The sequence below is a fragment of the Equus quagga genome, chromosome 7, assembly GCF_021613505.1.
Source record: "Equus quagga isolate Etosha38 chromosome 7, UCLA_HA_Equagga_1.0, whole genome shotgun sequence".
NCBI lineage: Eukaryota > Metazoa > Chordata > Mammalia > Perissodactyla > Equidae > Equus > Equus quagga.
Window position 1 is genome coordinate 48,622,863 of NC_060273.1, and position 21,530 is coordinate 48,644,392.

The window sequence follows — 21,530 nt, forward strand, 5'->3', positions numbered from 1 at the left end:
TTCTAGTTACTTACTCAAGGTCAGCCAAGCTGTATCTCTTTTCACTGACGTTATAAGCAATCGTGGTTGGTATAAAATCAGCTTTAATAATCCTGAAGCCTCCCAGACACATTATTTGTTGTACTTGACAGTTCAATGGTTTTATTTATTCTCTATGAGATTAACCTCCCGCTGTGATAGTGTGCCTTCTGTATTCATTTACTATTACACACTCCACATAAAACTTGTTGAAAAAGCATCGTTTTAACTTCCCCTTCCTGCAGTGCATAAATTGCAGTCGAGCTTAAAAGACATGCCAATTTGGGAAACAAAGGTGCTTTTGTGTTTGGGTTTCCATTCCCGGCATGATCGACGCTAATACCTGCCCTTAACATTCCCCTCCTGAATGTTTGTGGGGGAGATTTTTATAGAACAAAAATGGAAGGCTTGATTTCACCTTGGCTTCAAGAGAGAAAAAAACGGGAAAACCCCCAAACCTCTAGCCAAACTGTAAGTTCCTCTGAAATTCACACTCTGTGCAAAGTGAAATAAACCCTGAGATTTAAGCTCCATTTTACCCTTTCCTGTTCCCTCAGCAATGGGGTTCAAAAATCAGCAACCTGGGTCCGGCAGGAAGAGCACTCAGGTGTCTGTCTTGGAGTCATGAGAAACTGCTCTTGTTTACCTGGTGAGAGAAAACAAAATTCACAGGTCCCCCATCGTCCTCCAGCTGGGGTCCTGAGCCTTTCTTGCGTTATGGGTAAGGAGGAGATTTAAAGTGCCCCCACTGAAAATGGCAGAAATGTACTTGTGGACGAGAAATACCTCTCAGTCACTACAAACTGGCAGATGCTGAGCTGATCACCCAGACCTGTCAGGTGAATGAGCTGAGAGAAAAAGACAGGTCAGTGTGGGCTGGTTTGGAAAAATTTTAGGGGATTTTTCAAGCAAAGAAAGAAGACATTTTTTTTTTTTTTTTTCTGCAGCAGCTGCCAAGGCTGAGAGAAGCAAAGATATGAAGAAGTGTCTCATGAATATCACTTCCTTCCAAAAAGGTTTTGGTTAATATTTAAACTTCATATCAAATAGGTTTTGCCTGTTGAACTGGTATTTCATTAAAGGTGATGCCAGCTGAGACCAGAGCAGTTGCTACCGGGCTTCTTGTAGCTGAGACCGCCGAGGCCTGGGCCTTCAGGATGTGGCTGTCGTCCTTGTTTTAATGTAAAGAGCAGTGGGCATTGCCAGAGTTATGGCTCTGGGAGGGCTGGGGCAGTGGGGGCACTTTGCAGGGCAGCCACTAGAGAGAAATATTACCCCTCAAATGGGCCTCATCCTGACCTCCAGCCCCTCTTACCTCAGTCTTGGTAATGTGTTCTTTTGGGATTTCTTCGCATATGGGAAATCCCAGGGGAGTCCTCCCTCCTCCAGTCCAGCCGCATCTGCCCTTTCTCCTGGAGAAAAGGATCCCACCCCGTCCTGCCTTCCGGGGTTCATGCTGCATTTCCTTTCCCTGTGTGTTTCTGGGTAATTGCAGTGGAAACGTTTGTTTCAGGATGGGTGGGTAGAATGTGGAAGTAAAACGTTCAGGCTCACATGACCGTCTCGAACCAGAATCACGTCCTTTCATTTGTGTCTGTTAGGAAAAGGGAAAGAAAGATGAAATAAAGTCAAGAAGCTCGGGGAGTGACTGCCTTAAGATCAACAATCTGGCAGTATGATGTTAAGCATGGCTTAAGGCTTGACAAGAATGTGGTTCTTTGGGCATGTGGTAAAAACTATGTCTGTGAGCAGGACTCATGACTCATGGCGTCCCTGTGTGCGACAGCGAGGCCCAGGGTGGGAGGACAGAGTGGAGAGCAGAGGCACAGGAGGGTCTGTGTCTGTAATGTGGACCTTTCCATTAAAACCGAGGCGCAGTTTGTACTGGCTGATTGAATGGAATTACTATTTAGGTTCAGGGTTTTTACAGAGAAAATTGTCGGGCGCTCTGCAGCGCGGGGTTCTCATGGAGATAAGGCTGCGGGTTTCTAAGGAGCCCATGACCTGTGGGGCCTTGCCTGGGCGGCTGGGGAGGGCCTCAGGGGATCCTTCTCCCGCAGGCCCTCTTGCCTCCATCTTGCCCTCCCCTCTGTTTAGTCCCCTGCGTAATTGTTTAGTCTGTTGGCTCCTGCACTAGACCCGGAGCTCGGGGAGCAGTGACGTGTGAGTGAGAAGAACAGGCAGGTGAGAGGCAGGCAGCCCGCGCCCTCCTTAACCCTGTGACTCTGAGCACCTCTCTGCACCCGATTTCACACTCAGGTGGAGTGGAGGCGAGCAGGCCTATGAGGAGCGACTGTTTTAAGGGGTGAACCACATGAGGCATGTGCCTGGGACACAGGAGCTGCTCAGTAAAGGCCAGTTCTCTCTGGTCTCTTTGAGAGGAAGGCTTATATCTGGCTTACCCTGTCGCTGTCGGCACACAGCGAGCGCTCAAGAAATACATTGGTTAAATGAATGCATGCCAGCAAAGGGAATTTTTCACCCTTGTCAATTCTTAGGGGTATTTTAATCAGAGTCCCCTTCCCCAGGTTCTGGCAGTTAAGGAAGAGCGCATCCGAGCGCAGGTCCCGCGTGGATGCTGGAGCCCCTGCGGGTGAGGTGTACCCACGAGGGCGCAGCCGGGCCTCGGGGAGCCGCAGCTGCCGGCAGAGGGCGCCCCGGGCCGCCGAGAGCGCGGCGTTGGGGTTGGGGCGCTCGCCCGGCGCGGGGCGCAGGCTGCAGTCCGGCGTTGACCGCGGCCCGGGACGCGCCCGCCGCTCGGGCGGAGCGCGAGTGGGCGCCCGCGGGGCGCAGCGGCGCGCACGGGCCTGGCGGGGCGCCGCGCCGAGCCCTCCCCGCACGCGGTGAGTGCAGGCGCCCGCGGGGCACGTCTCACCCTAGTTGGGGGCACTTGGAGGCAGCGCAGGTCGGACGCGGGCGGGCTGTTCCGGCGGTCGGTGTGCGTGGGAGGGTGGGCAGGGTCCCTGCTGGCTGTGGTCTTTGGGAAGGGCTTGGGGTGGACACCAAGAGGCGTTGGATATCGGGCCGAGCTTTGCTTTTAGGAGACTAGGGCTTACTTGAGATTCTAACATCGGGATTTATCTCTCGGGCCCTGTCGCGTGCTGTCCAGGGGTCCGGGGGCCCGGGGGTTGGCGGGGTAACCTAGGGCGGGTGAGCGCTCACCTGGGCATCTCCAACTCTTTCACCATCCAGGGGAACCACGTGCGGCTGTCGCCCGCAACTCTGCCTGTCAAGCGAAGCCCGCCCCCGGGGCAGGGGAGGGGACGCGGGGGCGGGGTGGGCTGTGCCCCGGGGAACCGGCCCCTGCGCCCGCCGGTGCCAGCTCGGCTCTCCCTGCCTCAGTATCCCACCGGCTCCTGGGATGTAGCGGGCAGTGCCGCGGGGAGGCGCAGGGTCCTGCCCCGAGGAGCCAGAGGCCGCCCGAGGGAAAGGCAGCCAAGAAGGTGCCCAGGTGACTAGTCCTGGAGGTGCCGTCTCCCGAGGAGGCGCCGAGCGCCCGGGAGCCTCTTTTTCGGGTCTCGGACGCTTTGAACCGTCTCTGGCCGTTCGAAGCAGTGGGGCAGCGCCGGCTGTCTGGGCCCCGGCCCGGGATCCCGTTCCCAGCCCGCCTCGGCGACTGTTGGTGCATCGGGAGCCGAACCCGCGGGGCGCGCGGGGCAGGACTCGGGCGCACCTCCTGGGCGTTGTGGAGCTGTGGCGCCCGAGAAGCCCGCCTTCCGAGCTGCAGGGGCGCTGAGAGAGAGGACCCCAAGGCAAGGTGGGTGGCTGGGACCGGGTTGCATTGGGCTTGACACGAGTAAAGATGTGGTCTGCTCGAGTCTTTGCAAACGACCTTCGCTTTCTCTTTGCTTTTTAGGGCGTTTGGGGAGCTGCTGCGGAGCTAGGGGCTCGGAGGACCGAGGCATGTATTTTCAGCTGCAGCGCAGAAGGGGAGAATTCTGTCACCACCGAAATGTGACTACAATTGACTAGCTCGGCAGAGGCCTGGGAGTCTCTGGGATTGATAGTTTAGAATATGCTAAAGAGCCAGTGCTCTCCCTGGGCAATCAAAGGGCCAGCTGGTCACTGTGACAGTGACCTGGAGCAAGGGAGTCAGAAGACAGTTGTAGAAAGCAAGAGGGCTCTCCCGAAGGGCTGCCTGGATTGCTCACGGCTGGCTCCTGCTGCACAATTGTTGCAGCTCTGATGGGGTGTTGCTGAGGTCCCCCACCCCGGGGAGCAGCTGGGGCTGCGCAGGGGGCTGCCTGGTGAAGGAGGACTCCTGCAGGTCTGACTGACCCGTACTCTCAGCTTAGGAACTTGAGGGCTGTCAGAGCCACCTGTGTGCTCTCCCTCAGGAAGATGAGCACTCTGAACACTTCTACCATGGATGGGGCTGGGCTGGTAGGGAAGAGGGACTTCTCCTTCCGCATCCTCACAGGCTGTTTCCTGTCGCTGCTCATCCTGTCCACACTCCTGGGGAACACACTGGTCTGTGCCGCCGTCATCAGGTTCCGACACCTGCGGTCCAAAGTGACCAACTTCTTTGTTATCTCCTTGGCCGTGTCGGATCTCTTGGTGGCTGTCTTGGTCATGCCCTGGAAAGCGGTGGCGGAGATTGCTGGCTTCTGGCCCTTTGGGTCCTTCTGTAACATCTGGGTGGCCTTTGACATCATGTGCTCCACTGCGTCTATCCTCAACCTCTGTGTGATCAGCGTGGACAGGTATTGGGCTATCTCCAGTCCCTTCCGGTATGAGAGGAAGATGACCCCCAAGGCAGCCTTCATTCTGATCAGTGTGGCATGGACCTTGTCTGTGCTCATCTCCTTCATCCCAGTGCAGCTCAGCTGGCACAAGGCGAAACCTGCGAGCCCGGCCGATGGGAATGCCACTTCCCTGGGGGAGACCGTGGACAACTGTGATTCCAGCTTGAGCAGGACATATGCCATTTCGTCCTCCTTCATAAGCTTTTACATCCCCGTGGCCATCATGATTGTCACCTACACCAGGATCTACAGGATTGCCCAGAAACAAATACGGCGCATCTCAGCCTTGGAGAGGGCAGCCGTCCACGCCAAGAATTGCCAGACCACTACAGGTAACGGAAACCCTGTGGAGTGTTCTCAACCCGAAAGCTCCTTTAAGATGTCCTTCAAAAGAGAGACTAAGGTTCTGAAGACTCTGTCAGTGATCATGGGGGTGTTTGTGTGCTGCTGGCTTCCCTTCTTCGTCTTGAACTGCATGGTGCCCTTCTGTGGGTCTGGGGAGACCAAGCCCTTCTGCATTGATTCCATCACCTTCGATGTGTTTATGTGGTTTGGGTGGGCTAATTCCTCCTTGAACCCCATCATTTATGCCTTTAATGCTGATTTTCGGAAGGCATTTTCAACCCTTTTAGGATGCTACAGACTTTGCCCTACCACAAATAACGCAATAGAGACAGTTAGCATCAATAACAACGGGGCTGTGGTGTTTTCCAGCCATCACGAGCCGCGAGGCTCCATCTCCAAGGACTGCAATCTGGTTTATCTGATCCCACATGCAGTGGGCTCCTCTGAGGACCTGAAGAAGGAGGAGGCAGGTGGAGTAGCCAGACCTTTGGAGAAGCTGTCCCCGGCCCTGTCTGTCATATTGGACTATGACACTGATGTCTCTCTGGAGAAGATTCAGCCTGTCACACAAAATGGGCAGCACCCTACCTGAACTCCGAGATGAATCCTGCCAGCCATGCTCATCCCAAAAGCCAGAGGAGATTTCTCTGGGGCTTGCTGGTGAGACCCTAAGGTGTGGTGAGACTGAGATGTCAGGCAGGCCTTCCCCTGCAGCTTTCCCTCAACACACAGCTGACTCTATTTTAAATACATTCCAGTGTGTCTCCTGTGTTGTTCATGGCGAATCAAAGAGGGACGCGTGTGAAGCGAATGTTCACAAGGGACATGTCTTTGGCTCCAAAATTACTTTTAGAAAGTGATTCTTATCTTAGGACTTTAAAAATAAGGCAAAGAATCAACAAGAACAGCTTCGCTTAAAAATTAAACCTTTCCAGGAAGGAAATGAGAAGGGTTGCATTTGCTGTATACAAACAGGTGCTAACACTGGTCCAAGCAAAGAGTTCAGATGGTGAAGGTAGGTGCATGCCTTTATAAACGATTCCTCAAGAATACTCGAGCCTTACAGGAGGAAGGGGAGGGGTTTTCTTTTTTTGTTTCAGAATTGAGAGATGCTTTGTTGATATTGGTTTTATTTATTTATGGTATTATATGGATATTTTTAATTTATTATAATAAATCTATATTTATCATATTTAATAGCATAAACTGAGTTATCTGAAACCTTACAATCACATTTTTGTCCATTTAACTAGCACTTTATAAGCCAATGAAACAAACACACAGACTCTCTCAGATTCTAAATGCTCATGCGTAGCTTCCAGAAACACGGCAAAGCCTGATAGGAAAGGCAGCTGTGATGATTCCTTGAAATTCATTGGCATAAATAAATACGAGGTGAGAATTGACAAATGTTGTGAATGTTTCTTTTTCTAAAAAGATTTGGGAAAATTTTCAAAAGCATAGCTACTATGGTGTTCATAATTTTTCAAATGACACTCTCCCAGGAGAATGATTTGCAGCTCTGTAAATAAACGCCAGCCTAAGAAGAATCCGACTTTAAAGTTTATCATCTTAGGTGGTAATAAAAAGTATATGCCACTTTGTATTTATGTAAAATAATTGGCCCTCTGTGTCTTTTCTCATTTCACGTGTCAGCTTTTCTGAACCAATGACCCTGCTGGTCAGATGCGTGTAGTGAAGACAGTGGGTTTCCTTAACTCTCGTGTCACAGCAGCTTCAGCACTAGGCAGAGTTCAAACCCGCATCTCCATCTTCCCAGGTCAAACCAAGCCACTCAGTGAGGCTACTTTTTGTAGTGCTTGAATCTGAATTTAGAGTTGATTTTTTTAAAAAGTCTTTAAGTGTTAATGATGTACTAACTAATGAACCGTGCCTCATTATCATCCTTGAGTAAGACACTTCTGTTGGTGGGAAAAACAGGAGACCCCTTCTCTTGGGCTATGTTAAGCACCCCAAAGCCATCAGTACCTCTTGACAAATGCTAGCCCTCCTTTGTGCTTTGGAATCACGTTCCTATGTCATCGCCTGGACTGTAAAAAGAATCGTAACTCCCCCTCGCTAGATTCTAATTCATGTGGGGCATTTCAAGAGAATTTCTTTGAAATGTTTACAAAGCCTTCTTGTAAGCAGTTTTCTTAATATTTAGATGAAATGAGTAACAGAAAGAAATCTACTGAACAGTATCTCCTGCGTCAGGTCTGTGTTATTTATGCATTGTGAATGTTTTCTTAATTTTATTGCCTGTATGCTTTCTTACATATAATAAAATTATTTTGTGAACTCAAATCAACCTTGAATGAGCCGTGTTGCATTTGTTAAATGTGTTTTAAAAACTAGGATATTTCAGATTGGCAAGTAAGAAAACATGGGCGTTTTCAAGTATATGTTACTTTTTTTCTTTTTAGTAGAAATTTCTCCTGTTGTGCATGCCACATGTTGCCTTTGAATATTTAAAAAGGAAATGTTTTGATTTGGGTTATATACTCTTGTCTTCCCTCTGTCTTAAAAACATTTGTTTTTTAAGAAATCCTCCTTCACTTGAGGAATTACTCTACTTTTCATTTCACAGATTGGAAACCTTTCTAAAATCTCTGCTTTTTCTTTCAGTGAGCCCAGGGATTTTAAATATAAAAATTACAGAGAAAACTGTGGCGTGCTATGGGTTGTTGTGGGCCCTCAGCTTATGGCAACCTCTGTATGTGTAGTGTTTGTTTTAAGAGTAAAATATGACAGGAATTTTTTTCTGGAGAAAATACACGGATTGCGATGCTGGGCTTATCAAACTGTCTTACGTCCATGGATCCTGCTAAACTCCTGAGTTGAGGTGCCTGTGCCCCGGCCCCCTTTCTTCATCCTGAAGAAGGAGAATGACTGAACAGCAGGTGATGGAGAACTTAGGGGTTAAGTTTATAACTTGTAGCATCACATAACAGATGGCGTCTTCTGAAACTCCACATTTGCCTTCCCCAGGCTTTGGCATCTAATGAATGCATCTAGGATGAACACCCATATAGCGTGATGCCTTTCCTTTCTGCTTCATGACTTTCTGGATATCTTTATTCTTTGCAGTTTAATTTTGTTCTTTAATTCAAGTCCAGCAACACAGCTATAATGGTCAGGGTTGTCCGACCAATGACACATGGCACAAAAGCCTCACCATTTATTTCATTGGCAAAGAGTGAAAAATAAAGGATATGTCTAGAAATTGTACTAAACAATTGTAAAATTCAGTACACCGTGGATGAGACTATGCTTTGGGTTCCTGGCATGTTGGACTGATAAAGGATATCTTATGAAAGATTCGTTCTACTGACAGAATCTTTCAGAGAATTTAATTTGCAACTATAAAGGCAAAATTACAGGATGATTTTATTTTCATTTTGAACTATAGCGATGAGCCTTAGTAATGCTCAGTATGTGTGAAATATTTTAGCAAGACAGAGACAATTTAAAAGGTGTTCTTTTCCCTGCCCATCTAAGAAGGTGCTGTTCCTGTCACATAGATGCCGAGCCCTTAATGGAGAGGGAACAAGTTTTACGGAAGGGAGACTGAGCACGTGGTTTTAGTTGGTGGATGTGGGGTTTATGCGGGAAACTCACCGCTTTCTCTTGGGATCTAAGCAGCTCATGGTCTCAGTTATCCTGATCCGTTAAATGAGAGGAACAAAACAACTTCTGCATTAACTTCTTCAGTGTGTGTGTTGCGGGGTGTCACTGCAAACAGCAAACCGATATATAGTCCAACTTCAGGGACTTCCTGAATTCTCCACCCCCTGGGGCTCCATCGTGATTTCCCCTAGGCCCTGCACCAGAAGCACTTTAGCTCGTTCCTTCCACCCCCGTGGAGCCAGTCCACATGTGGGGCCTGGAATGCAGAAAGCACAGGCTTTGCTTCAGAAGGACATGGGTTCACATTACAGCTACCACTTTCAAGCTGTGTGAGAGTGAGCAAATGTGTGTGTCTCTCTGAGCCTGTTTGCCCATTTGTGAAATGGAAACAAGCAGCTTCTTGTGAGGGTTTCAATGAAGCTACTGTCTGTAAGGGCACTGAGCAGTAGCATGTTGGGCTCACTAATTCTTCGCAGGATCTCTACATCAAAGGGGTCGATGACTTAATATTTCTTGCATTGGTAGTAATGGAGCTGCTCTGCATCTGACTTCTTGCATGTTTGCTTGAAGCAAATGGAAGTGACTTTGACAGTTCATGTAGTGTGGGATTTTGCCAGACTCCATTCTCTTTTGCTGTGGTTATCTGGTATTCCAGCAGCAAGTGGCTTTTTGTATCTGTGTAGTTAAGACAGTTACCTTAATTTACCACAAGATACTGACTAAATAAATCTGTCCACAATGTTTTAGCTATGAAACCTACTTTCCTTGCAGAATTTGTTTCAGGATTAATGAATTGATGGCCAGCTGGCTCTGGGCTGTTAAAACTAGGATCTGCTGCTCTGCATGAGGTTACTGAGGTCATTTGAAGGAACTAACCAGTGGAGCGTGAGATTGTAGCATTATATAGATTAGATGCACCCCTGTGGATTTCTTTGAGATTTCCTGGATAGAAACATGACATCAACCTGTTTATTTTTATAGAGGATTGAGGGGATGGTGAGCATTACAGCACAGAGAACCCCTCTAAGATTTTGTTACCAGGCCAATCTAGTCGCGCCGCCTTCTGTCATGTTAAGTAAATTCCATGTGACGTACAGATTTCAAAAAGCAGCATTTGGACTGAGTGTGTTACATCATCCAAGATTTGGGAGTTGTAATTTAAATAGTATTAGAAGCTCAAGAATAATCTCTGATTTAAAAGGGTTTAACTTTTTAATCACTAGGAGAAAATAGTGATACAAAAAACCCAAACCAAACCAAACCAAACCAGTTGCAGTTTTTCTCCTGTTCATAGCATGGCTGTTCTTCCAGCTTTCAATTGGGCAATGTTTTGAGCCATCGAGGACGGTCTTCCCTGAGTTATGTCCACACAAGTGAGCCCACCCAGCAGAAATGCCAGCCAAGGGGCAGGTGGGAGTGGGCCCCAGGAGGACTGATTTGCAGGGTAGAGTGTTTTATTTCATTTAAAACTTTTTAAAAAGATAAGTAGTTCAAATCACTTTACATCCCTTGAAAATAAGTGTTTTAATCTCTACAATAAGGGGATTAGAAGAGATGATTTCTAAGCTATTTTTTGGCTTGACAGTACTAGATATGGGATCCATTATGGGCAAAATAGGAGTCTGATAGATTTCCCCTGGTAGGTTTCCCAAGCCTGTGTTCTCTTTGCAATTAGAAAGCTAACAAAGTGATATTTATAAAATGCAAATATGGCTGTTATGCCCTGCTTGGCACTCTTTGATGACTCCCAATTACTTTCAGGAAAAAAAATCAAGCTCATTCAGTGCCTTTCATGATCAGGCCCCTAGTGGCCCCTGCAGTCTTGTGTATTACCATCACCCCACTAGCACTGCCCCATAGGCATTCTGAACTTCGTACAGTTTGTGGAGTGTACAAAGTCTTTTCTTGTCTTGATGCCTTTGCACATGCTGTTCCCTCTGCCTGGAACACCCTTCCCTGTTGCCTTGTTTGCCTGCGCCTACCCATCTGTTAAGATTCAGTAGGATGTGAGTGTAGAAGGCCTTTCTTGGCACCTTCTTCCTGCCTCTACTCTTCTTTCTTTTTTTTTTTTTTCCTGCTTTTTCTCCCCAAATCCCCCCCCGGTACATAGTTGTATATCTTAGTTGCAGGTCCTTCTAGTTGTGGCATATGGGACGCCGCCTCTACGTGGCCTGACGAATGGTGCCATGTCCGAGCCCAGGATCCGAACCCTGGGCCGCCGCAGCAGAGCGTGCGAACTTAACCACTCGGCCACGGAGCCGGCCCCTACTCTTATTTCTTTCCAGGGGCTTACCAACTGTAATGAAATGATCTCCTTGTTTCCTTGTCTTTCTCCCTGGATTATGAGCATATTGAGAGGGAAGCTGTCTTATTTTCTTTCCCTTTATCTCTGTATTCCTAAACATCCAGCACATGGCCTGGCTTATGGCAGTTGCTCATTAAAGCTTTGTTGAACAAATGAAAGAACGAGCAAGTCAAAACAGGCGATGGTGAAGCCACACTTCCAGTGGAGAGGATTCCTGGGCTGCTTGCTGTGTCTGTGCAGGTCTGCTTGGCTCTCTATGGCCTGTGGGTGTCATCTCCACGTGGTCTCTGAGGCCTGTACTTCCCTGGGGTCTGACATGGTTGTATGGAGGTCATTGTACACACACGCACACGTGTGTTTATGTACATACTCGATGCCATCTGCAATCAGTAACCTTTGTGAGCACTTTCTATGACTCAGGCCCCGTGCTGGCTGCTGGCAATGAATCAGACACTATTCTGATCTTTGAGGAGCTTAAAGTAGAGACGTATATGCAAATAAACCATCACCAAAGAACGCTTTAAAAATGAAATGTATGGAGAATGAAAGTGTTTTCTTCCAGGTAATGCCAATAGTTCCATTCCATTGAGTCTCAGTAACCATCTATCTGGCCTGGTGCCAAGCACAGTCCATTCATTATGTCATCTGTCCTCACACCCATTCTATGAGGTGAGCACCGTTATCATCATCCTCGTTTTACAGATCAAAATAATAAATATCCAGAGAGGACGTGCAATGTGTCCAAGGTCACACAGCTAGTAAAGGATGAGGTGGGTTTAAATCTGGGCTCTAGGACTTCAAAGCTTATTCTTTTGAATATGAACCTGTTCTGTTTACCAGGAACTAGTCCTAACTAAACGAGTAACTTAGGTTACTCAAATATTGTGTTTTCACCTCAAATATTGGTGGAGTGAAAAATACTTTTTATTACTGATGTTTTCAGTCATATACAAAATGTAGAGAGAGCTATATAATAAACTCCTGCATCCCCATCCCATTACCCAGATTCGAACACTAGCAAGACTAAGGTTGATTGTCTTGGAGCAGTGACAACGGGAGGTATGTGTCTTTGGATGGAGCCAAGGTTGAAGAAGACGGTTAAGACAGTTTCGAAAACATGACCCTGTGGAGTGCGTGGCTGTTCCATTTCCGGCGACCACTTTGGTCAAAGCACACAGTTTAATTCAGCCAACATTTGTGTCCACCTGCCTGGTGCTCATCTCTGCTTTGGGAGAAGGAGTGGGGAAGGGGGATGAGAGGACGGGACAGGCTGGGGAAGACACTTAGTGAGGGACAGTGTTGCTGGAGGGGTGTGGGCACTGGGTATGGGGTCGGGAGGGAAGTGGTATTACCAGTGGGCTTGAGGGGTGGACAGGACTTTGGCAGACACACAGGGAGTGAGAACAGTTGAGGTTGGAACTCTAGTGTCTGCAAACGTGGGGCTGGGGAATGGGCCCTGGGTCAATTTGCTGGATACAGGAATTGCGTAGAGATGAACTTAAATTCACTAGAAGGTTTGGTCCAAATGGGGTCCCCCAGGCTGTCAAATTAATTGCCTTAGGGTGGTCTCCACCCTCTGCGGGGCCCCTTTCAGTGCATTGGATGATTATTCAGGCCGTCAGGTGATAATGGCTAGGCATGAGCATGAGCCCCTCCCTTCCTTACACCCTCCCTGCAGCCATACTCACCTATTTACTGCTCTGAAATAGACTCTGGTGACACCCCTTTGCCCTCTTTCCAGGTGGGACACGCTCCATCCTGCTCTTCCTCTGAGCCTCGTCTCAGGTGCCAGTCTCCCTGGGAACCCTGCCCAGCCCTCCCACGTGCTGTCATTACTCCCGTTTCTCAGGGCAACTCCTGGAGGCACGGAGTGTGTCCTTTTCAACTCTCTATTCCCCGTGCCCAGCAAAGCCTGGTACAGGAGTTGCCCAAGTTAATATATTTTTTAAATGAATGGGTGAATTGAAAACTGTATGAAAAGATTTAGGTAGCTGCTTAGAGGCATCCTTTAATTTTCACTGTGGGGTTGACTCTGCTGCGGGTATAAAGGCTCATCTTCTCTGCTAAGTTAGGTTTCTCCATCACTGACACAGTTGCAGGAAAATAATTGGAGCGGTATTTAAATGGCACACTAGGGCTCTCTCATCTATCGATGTGCATGGCGAGTGAGTGATCAAGCCTTTTGCATGGGAGAGAGAGGAAATGTCAACCAAATGTCACCAACGTGTTCGAGATGATCAAGCCACATGCGTGCTGCTTTGAGACCGAGTTTTTAGGTCAGATGTATTTAGCATTATAAACATGTTGACCGTAATTAAGATAATGTCCAACCCCATTTGTAAGATGCTGCTTTAGCACACACTGCTGTTGCTGTTAAACCAGGAGGAAGGAGGGAGCTCCGTGCTAAATCTGCCAGAACAGCTGTGGGGTTTTCCTAGCACGATGGTGGGGTCGCTATGAATCAGCATGTTCCTGACTGTCCCAGGGGAGGATTAAAGAGGATCCTCCACTCTGAGGGGGAACCAGGGGCTATAAAGTGGCGGTTTGTTGCAAAACCCTGGTCATAATACTTTCACGGAAAAAGCAAATTTTAATGTAATTTTTAGAAAGCATCCATTGCACCCCTATTGAAATTAAAACTTATTTGCTTGCTCATGGGACCACACAATTTAGAATGTCTCCCTTGGATGGAGCTCCATCATCCAGTAGAGAAGCAGAACCTCTGGGCTGGGGATGGCAAGCAGACACTTTCCTGACTGCTCACGGTAGTGTAGACTGATCTGGCTAATTGGAAGGGAAATTTGGTAGGAACAACCAAACTTTAAACGTGCACATGATTTGACCCAGCAATTCCGCTTATAGGAATCTGACTAACATATAGCCTCCCCTCTGTGCTCACAGATGTCTGTGTAAAGGATGCAGCCTTGCTTGCAAAAGCCAGCTGGAGACAACCTAAGTGTCCAGTAATAGGGCAATGGAAACTGAAGTGTAGGATGTCTACGGTATGTGCTGGTTTAAAAGAAAGGTGGATCCATATGCACTGTTATGGAAGGATTTTCGTGAAGTGAAAAAGCAAGTTACAAAGTAACGTGGATGATATGATCCTTTTTGTTTAAACAGTGTAAGAAATATTTCTTTTTTTTTTTTTTTTTAAAGAAGCTCCTTCATAGAGCCTGGAAATCAATCTTGTTTCTTTTTTGTTTCTTTTTTTTTTTCCTTTTTATCCCCAAAGCTCCCCGGTACATAGCTGTATATTCTTCGTTGTGGGTCCTTCTAGTTGTGGCATGTGGGATGCTGCCTCAGCGTGGTTTGATGAGCAGTGCCATGTCCGCACCCAGGATTTGAAACACTGGGCCGCCTGCAGCGGAGCGCGTGAACTTAACCCCTTGGCCATGGGGCCAGCTCCAGAAATATTTATTTCTTATGTAAATATGTAGAAAAAGATGTGCGAAAATGCCCTCCTCCCTGAGAACAGTGGTATCTCTGGGGAGAAGCATGAGCTTGGAGGAGAACCAAGGGGCTTTCACTTTTTACTTTGTATATTTCTTGATATTTACAAGAAGCTTCTGTTTATATATATCACACGTGTGATTAAAATGTATCTATTTGAAGAAACATGCTGAGCCCCGTGTGAGCTCTGGCTGTGGCGCTGGGGGGCGTGGGCATGTCCCTGGAAGAAAGAATAGTAATTGAACACCTCGCGTGCTCACCCGTGAACACCTGTGGTGTGATGGGCGCAGCCTGATGTGACTGAGGCGGGGCCAGGCTCAGCACGGACCGGGGCAGAGCGGGAGCCCCCGGCCAGCCAGCTGCAAAGCCTCCCCCTTCCGCAGGACACGGCCCTCCTCCGCCACACGGGGGTCATAGTGTCCTCATGCAGAAGGTCCTTTTTTACTGAGCTTCCAGAGAGCCCGAGTTTGGAATAATTTTGTTGATCAGACGCATCTCATTTAGAAAACAACAGGCCGTGTGGCCTTTCGATAGGTTACAGCATTTTCTCTGTTCAGCTTTTGGGAAATGATGAAGAGCACTCATGGTGGGGTCCCCGGGAAGCCCAGGTCGGGGTCACTAGTGAGAGTGTGTCTGAAGTCCTTGGAGCCAACAAAGACCAACTCTTCAGGGGCCTGGACTGTTTATATTTTCTTGGGAATTCTGACGTCTGTATTCACTGGCCTGTACTGTTGTTGCCCTGTGCTATCTTAGTGTGACTTTGGAATCAGGTGACGTAGGCTTCACGAAATCAGTTGGAAAGTGTTCCCTCCTCTTCTGCTTTCCGGGAAAGCTTGTAGAGAAATGTTGTTTCTTCTTTAAATGCTTTGTGGACTCACTGGTCCTGCAGAGTTCTTTCTTGGAAGGATTCCGTTTTTAAAATAGATATAGGACAATTCAGCTTATGTATTTTTTTCTGGGGTGACTTTTGGTAGTTTATGACTTTCAAGGAATTGGTTTAGTTCATCAAAATTGCCAAATATATGTACATAGAGTTGTTCATAGTGTTCTTTCTTATCTTTTTAATCTCTGTGGCGTCTGTAGTAATATCCTGTCTTTTATGTTTTCATTTTTGCTACTTTTTTCTTTTGACATTTTCGTATTCCTTTTATAACTTCTTATGGTGATTGCTTAATTTATTTTTATCTCTTCTCATTTATTAATACAAATCTTTGAAACTATGGATTTTCCTCTGAACACTATTCATGGGTTCTAATATAGTTTTCTTTATTATTTTCTTCATGGTACCTAGACACATAGTGTAGATCTTAGAATACTCTTACTTGCGGTGTCCCAATGCATGTCACATCAAACAAATTCAGATGCTCTCACACCTCTCTTAAATAATTTTATTCCTGCAAAAAAGAAGGATTTTTAAACGTTGTTTTGAAATTATTTGTAATTTCAATTTTGCAGTTACTTTGTCATATTTTGGAACCAGTGCATTTCCCCTCTGGTCTCAAATATTTTTGGGTGCTTTTGTAAAGCCCAGAGAACCCTGAGGACCTCTATTCCCTTGCCCCTGAACAGACTACAGCAGGAATTTTCTCCAAGTTTGAGAGCAGAAATTCCGTGTGCTATTCGGAGTCTCAGGAGAGGCCATGTTGGCTTCCCTGCGGTGGTCTCTCTCCCTCTGGCTGGGCTGTGACTGCGCACATGCACAAGGGCCCCTTTTAAATTGCGGTCTACAACCGCAAGGCAAACCACTGCGAATTACTTCGAAACTGAAAACACCCTAGCGTTTGTTCTTAGGATTAACCTTTTGGGAGATTTTCAAATTCTATTTTTCTCATCATTGACATAGATATTAAATGTTTTAGTGATATTTTTATGTTAAATGCTCCCACAGGCTCATTTTAGATGTTTCAAGAGAATCAATGTGAAAAGGCTTCAGGTGGTAAATTTAAAGTGTGAGGATAAAAGCATTTGGGGCAGGATTGGAGGAAAAGACAGCCTTCCTGATTCGATCTTTGTTGTAAGAGGAGGAAGATTTCAGTGTGAAGCCTCAGCATCTGTGACCTTTGAGAGACTGGAACGGTGGGTCCAGTGCAGAGAGGGTGCGAGGCCAGACACTGACCAGGGAAAGTGGTCATTGTCACGTGCAGACAGAGCCACGAAGTTATTTCAGACACAAGTTTATATGGGAGACGGTGTTTGGGGACCTGGTCGGAACATCAGTTCACGTTGATGGCCAATTGCCGTGGGGAGATGGAGGCTTTTTGTCACCCGACCTCTGTGCAGACTCCCCCTGCTTCACAGTAACGAGCAGTGGGGAGCAGGGGCTCAGCTTTATTCCTCTGGTTTTGCACCGGGACAGTTAGCAAACTACTGAGGTTCACTGGACAGAGATTCCAAATTCAACAGAGAAGGAGGTGGAGGTGAGGGAGGGGGGTTGGAGGGGGAGGGGAGAGCTGGCAGAGGAGAGAGCTGGTGATTTGTCAAGAAATATGTGCTGGCATCTCACTTGTTAAAAATTTTATTTTAGAAAAGTTTTAGATTTATAGAGAAATTTCAAAGATAGTACAGAGAGTTCCCATGCACCCAGTTTCCCCTGTTGTGAACCTCTCACATTAGTATGGTCACATTTCATGAACCGTTATAGAAATATTCGTATTTACTAAAATCCATAGTTTATTCAGATTTCTTTAGTTTTTACCTAATGTCCACTTTCTCTTCTAGGACCCCAGCCAGGACACCACATTACATTTAGTCATCACGTCCACTTGGGCTCCTCTGGGCTGTGACAGTTTCTCACACTTTCCTGGTTTTCGATGACCTGACAGTTTTGAGTGCACTGGTTGGTATTTCACAGACTGTCCCTCAGTTGGGATTTGTCTGTTTTTCCCCACTCATTTCCAAATGAACTCAGGTCAGCCCTTTTTTCCTCTACCTCCTTCTGGGAGGTTATTTCATACATTTGTAAAGCAGTTGGATTCTTTGTCGAGGTTTGCATTCCATCCTCGGATCTTCTGACTTCCCAAATGGTTTTTTACAAAATTTCCGTATGTTAAGGTGCACTCTTTGTGCTGTTAGGTTCGATGGCATTTGAGAAATGCATGATGTCTTGTGTTGGGCCTTACAGAATTATACAGAATTGCTTCACTGCCCTAAAAACATCCCTTGGGCTTCACCTATTCAACAACTGACCCCCTGCCCGCCCCCTTGCCAAGCTCCTGGCAACCACTGGTCTGTTTACTTTCTCTCTAGTTTTGCCTTTTCCCTTATGTCATACAGATGCAGTCATACAGATGCAGTCATACAGGAAGTAACCATTTCAGACTGCCTTCCTTCCCTCATCGAAAGGATTCTTGGTTGCTCTCAGTTTTAGGTGATTATGAAAAAAGGTGCTATAAATATTTGCATGCAAGTTTTTGTGTAGATGTAAATTTTCAAATCAGTTGGGTAAATACCAGGAGTGCAGTTGTTAGGAATTGCTTCCTCTGCTTCTGTTTTCTGGGAGAGATTACAGGAAATTGGTACTATTTCTTCCTTAATTGTTTGGTGGAATTCACTTGTAAAACCATCTGGGCCTAGTCCTTGCTCTTTTCAGAGGTTTTTAATTATCCACTTGATTTCTTTAGTAGATACAGGGATATTCAGGTTCTCTCTTTTTCCTTGTGTGATTTTGGTGGTTTGTGTCTTTCAAGAAACTGGTCCATTTCATCTAGATTATCAAATTCGGGGCATAGACTTGTTCCTAGCATCCCTTTATTATCCTTGGAATCAGTAGTGATGAACTTTCTTTCATTTCTGATGTTGCCATTTGTGTCTTCTCTCCTTTTTTCTTCATTTATCAATTTTTGAAAATCAATTTATTGATCCTTTCAAAGAATCAGCTCTTGGGTTTGTTGATTTTCTTTAGTGTTTTTCTGTTTTCAATTTCCTTGGCATTGATGGCTGCTCTTTATTTTTTCTTTTCTTTTATTTATTTTAGGCTTAAGTTGCTCTTGGTTCTCTAGTTTCCTAAGGTGGAAGCTGAGTTATTGATTTTAGATCTTTCTTTTTTCTAATATATGCATTTAATGTTGTAAATTTTCCTTGGAGAGCCATTTTTGCTACATCCTACACATTTTGATAATTGTATTTCCATTTTCATTTAGTTCGAAATATTTTTTAACTTCACTTGAGGCTTCTTCTTTGAGCCATGTATTATTTCGGAATGTGCTATTTAATTTACAAAACATTTGGGAGTTATCTTTCTGTTATTGATTTCTGGGTTAATTCCATTGTGCCCTGAGAACCTACTTTGTATGATCGTATTCTTTCACAATTTTCGAGATGTGTTCTCTGACCAGAATGTGGTCTGTCGTGGTGAACGTCCCATGTGAGCTTGAGAAGGATGTGTGTTTTGCTCTTGTCTGCTGGAGAATTCTATACATTCTATTCAAGGAAATAGGCTAAGTGGCGTAAAGAGACTCAGGGCCAGGGGCTGTCTGTCCAGGTGCATTGAGTTCAGCTTACGTTGCACCTGCACGTCAGGCTATGCCCCGGAGACGCCTCTTAGTTATTTGCAAACTTCAGCCTTATGAGTAAAGGTATTACAGATCAGCAAACAGAGGCTTACAGAAGAGAAGTCACTTGCCTGAGATCTTTCTGCTCTTAAGTGCCATGTCCCAGGACTGACAGCAACATCAATACTCTACCAAATACCATCGCACCAGGTGGATCTGATTCTAGGATGACTGACTGACTGGAGTTTCGTGGAGAACGAGCTAGGCCTCTTTCTCGATCCAGCTGAATTAATCAGTGTAGGAGGCAGCAAGACTTACACAGGGGAAAAGAAAAGTCGTCTTTAACATGAACAAAAGGAAGGTAGGAGGAACTAGGCAAAAGTGGATTAGTAATAGGGTATGGGCTAAGGAATCTGACATTTGAAGTCAAGGGCAATTAGATAAGAAGTTTTAGTTACAAAGAAAATGAGCAGTTTGAGAAAGGGGAGAGAGCTGAAGGTTATCAGTGCTTCTGTGTTTCAGGCGCTGTGCTGGGCACATTTGCATTCATTTCCTCCTTTGATGCTCAGAACAGTCCTGTGAGATGTTCCCACAGCGGCAGAGTCTCCCTTCCACCCCTGGCCCACTGCGTAACGATGCTTCCCGGGGAAGAAGACAGGATCCCAAAGTGGTGGGAAATTTGGAAAGGAATATAGGATGGTGACTGGGTGTCCCAGACTGAGGGAAATGTACCATCATCATTCTTTAGGAAGACAGGGGGCAAAAGAATGGGCATTCCCACTGCCAATTGTTATAGGTGGGCCCTGGGACTAGGGGAAGAAGGGATTGCCTCTAACCAGACACAGATGTATGGAGGCCAAGCCAGGGGTCTGATGGTGGGATGACCCCCTTGGCCTTGTGAGGTATTATGGGGCCCAGTGCTCTGACTCATCCACCTCTTTGTGTAGACGCCCCAAGAATTTAGGGGTGGACTGGTTCTAGGCAGAGCACGTGGCTTGATATCTGAGTTTTCTAACACAGGCTCCCTGGATCATGGATAATGCATGGAAGTGTGTGGCATGTATGGAGAGAACTGAGTCTCCAAGGAGCTTCCCTCGGGAGGGCAGAGGCGGGTGCGGCACCCAGAGCTGCAGGAAACACTCAGGGGATTCTCCACCTCCCGGGAGCCCGTGCCCTCCTTATTCTGTGTCTGGAGAAAACAATAAAGGGCCAGCACTGAGGACCCACCTCCCAGGCGGAGTTGGCCTGGATGGATCGGAGATGCAGTAGTGTGGCCCCATCAGCCACAAAAGCTAGACGGTCCAAGTCGCCTAGGCCGGGCAGTGAGCTATTGAGCCAAGCGGGGATTTCTGTTTTCTGACCTTTTGATGATGACTACCAGACCTGCCTCCTGAGACTGAATCGACACCTCAGGGACATGGGGTCACGCTAACAAAGAAAAAAGACATGCCCTGATATATAGGGTAGGAGGGTGGAGCTGTTTCACTTGAATACTAAGAAAAAACTATATCTCAAGCTTGTGCGATTGGATGTGTCAGTTATACAGATAACTAGTCAGTTCGCCTTGGGTGTGGACTGAGAAGTGGCTCATGAGTAATCTTTTCACTGTCGGGGAGGTGGGCATAGGGGGTAAATGGTAAATGTATCCTGGATAGCAAAGATAAAGAATGCACATTTGTGTTAAGACCTGTCACATAATCCTTTGTGTCCTGCCAGCACCCAGTACAGAATTCAGTCTGCAGTTCAACAGGGTACTATTTTAAAGATTTTGGCAGCTTCGCCAGGAAGAGGCAAAGAGAATGATCTCTGTAAATATTTGCTGATGGGTGGGTGAATGGCTGAATAAGTGGATACATGTATGGGTGGGTGGATGGACGGGTGGGTGGATGGTGGATGGGTGAGTGAGTGGCTAGAATGATGGATGGAACAGTGCCATTTGCATTTCTGAGACTCAGTGTCAGTAGCAGAATTGAACACGACCAGGCTATTGCGTGTCTGGTGGTCAGCAGCCTGTCAATACTGTCCTATGGTGATGGCACTTCTGAATTTCTACTTGTGGGGCATTATTCAAGTGGACTATGCACCTTGAAGGCACGCCTGGGCACAGAGCCCATCCGCTGAAAGTGAGAGGGTGCAGTGGAGAGACCACAAGCCCGCTGTCGGACAGACCTGGGCTTCAGCCACTTCCCCAGCCATAGTGGCTTTACTGCTCTGAGCCTCAGTTTCCTGGTCTCCCAGGAGAGGATGAGAACCCCTGTCTCACAGGATGGAGGTGAGGACTAAACAAGACAGTAGTAGTAATTAGGGTTGATACTTACAAGAGATCCTACTGTGTGCCAGGTGCTGTTTTCAGAGGTTTACATTTACCGACTCATAACAATCCAATGAGGTAGGAACTATTACAGTCCTCATCTTACAGAGGAGAAACTGAGGCACAGAGAGGTTAAGAGACTTGACTGAGACCGCCAGCTAGTAAGGCAGATCTGGACTTGACACCTAGACAAGGTGGTTCCTGAGCTTCTGCACCTAGCCCTTTAGCCAAACGCC

At 46.7% G+C, this 21,530-nt stretch overlaps 1 protein-coding gene across 2 annotated transcripts; it reads left to right on the forward strand.

Moving 5' to 3' along the window:
* Positions 1-2,828: 2,828 nt before the first annotated feature.
* DRD1 (dopamine receptor D1) lies at positions 2,829-7,389 on the forward strand. 2 transcript variants are annotated; one of them, XM_046665389.1, is made up of 2 exons: positions 2,829-2,861; positions 3,875-7,389. In XM_046665389.1, exon 2 carries the CDS (start codon positions 4,360-4,362, stop codon positions 5,698-5,700), a length of 1,341 nt encoding a protein of 446 aa, XP_046521345.1. In that variant the 5' UTR covers positions 2,829-2,861; positions 3,875-4,359; the 3' UTR covers positions 5,701-7,389. The 2 variants fall into 2 exon arrangements, with proteins under 2 accessions (XP_046521345.1, XP_046521344.1); XM_046665388.1 differs by lacking the exon at positions 2,829-2,861 and adding an exon at positions 3,657-3,775.
* The last annotated feature ends 14,141 nt before the right edge of the window (positions 7,390-21,530 follow it).

What these genes read in the sequence shown, in the direction of transcription:
- DRD1 (XM_046665389.1), top strand. Translation starts at nt 4,360, where the DNA reads ATGAGCACTCTGAACACTTCTACCATGGATGGGGCTGGGCTGGTAGGG.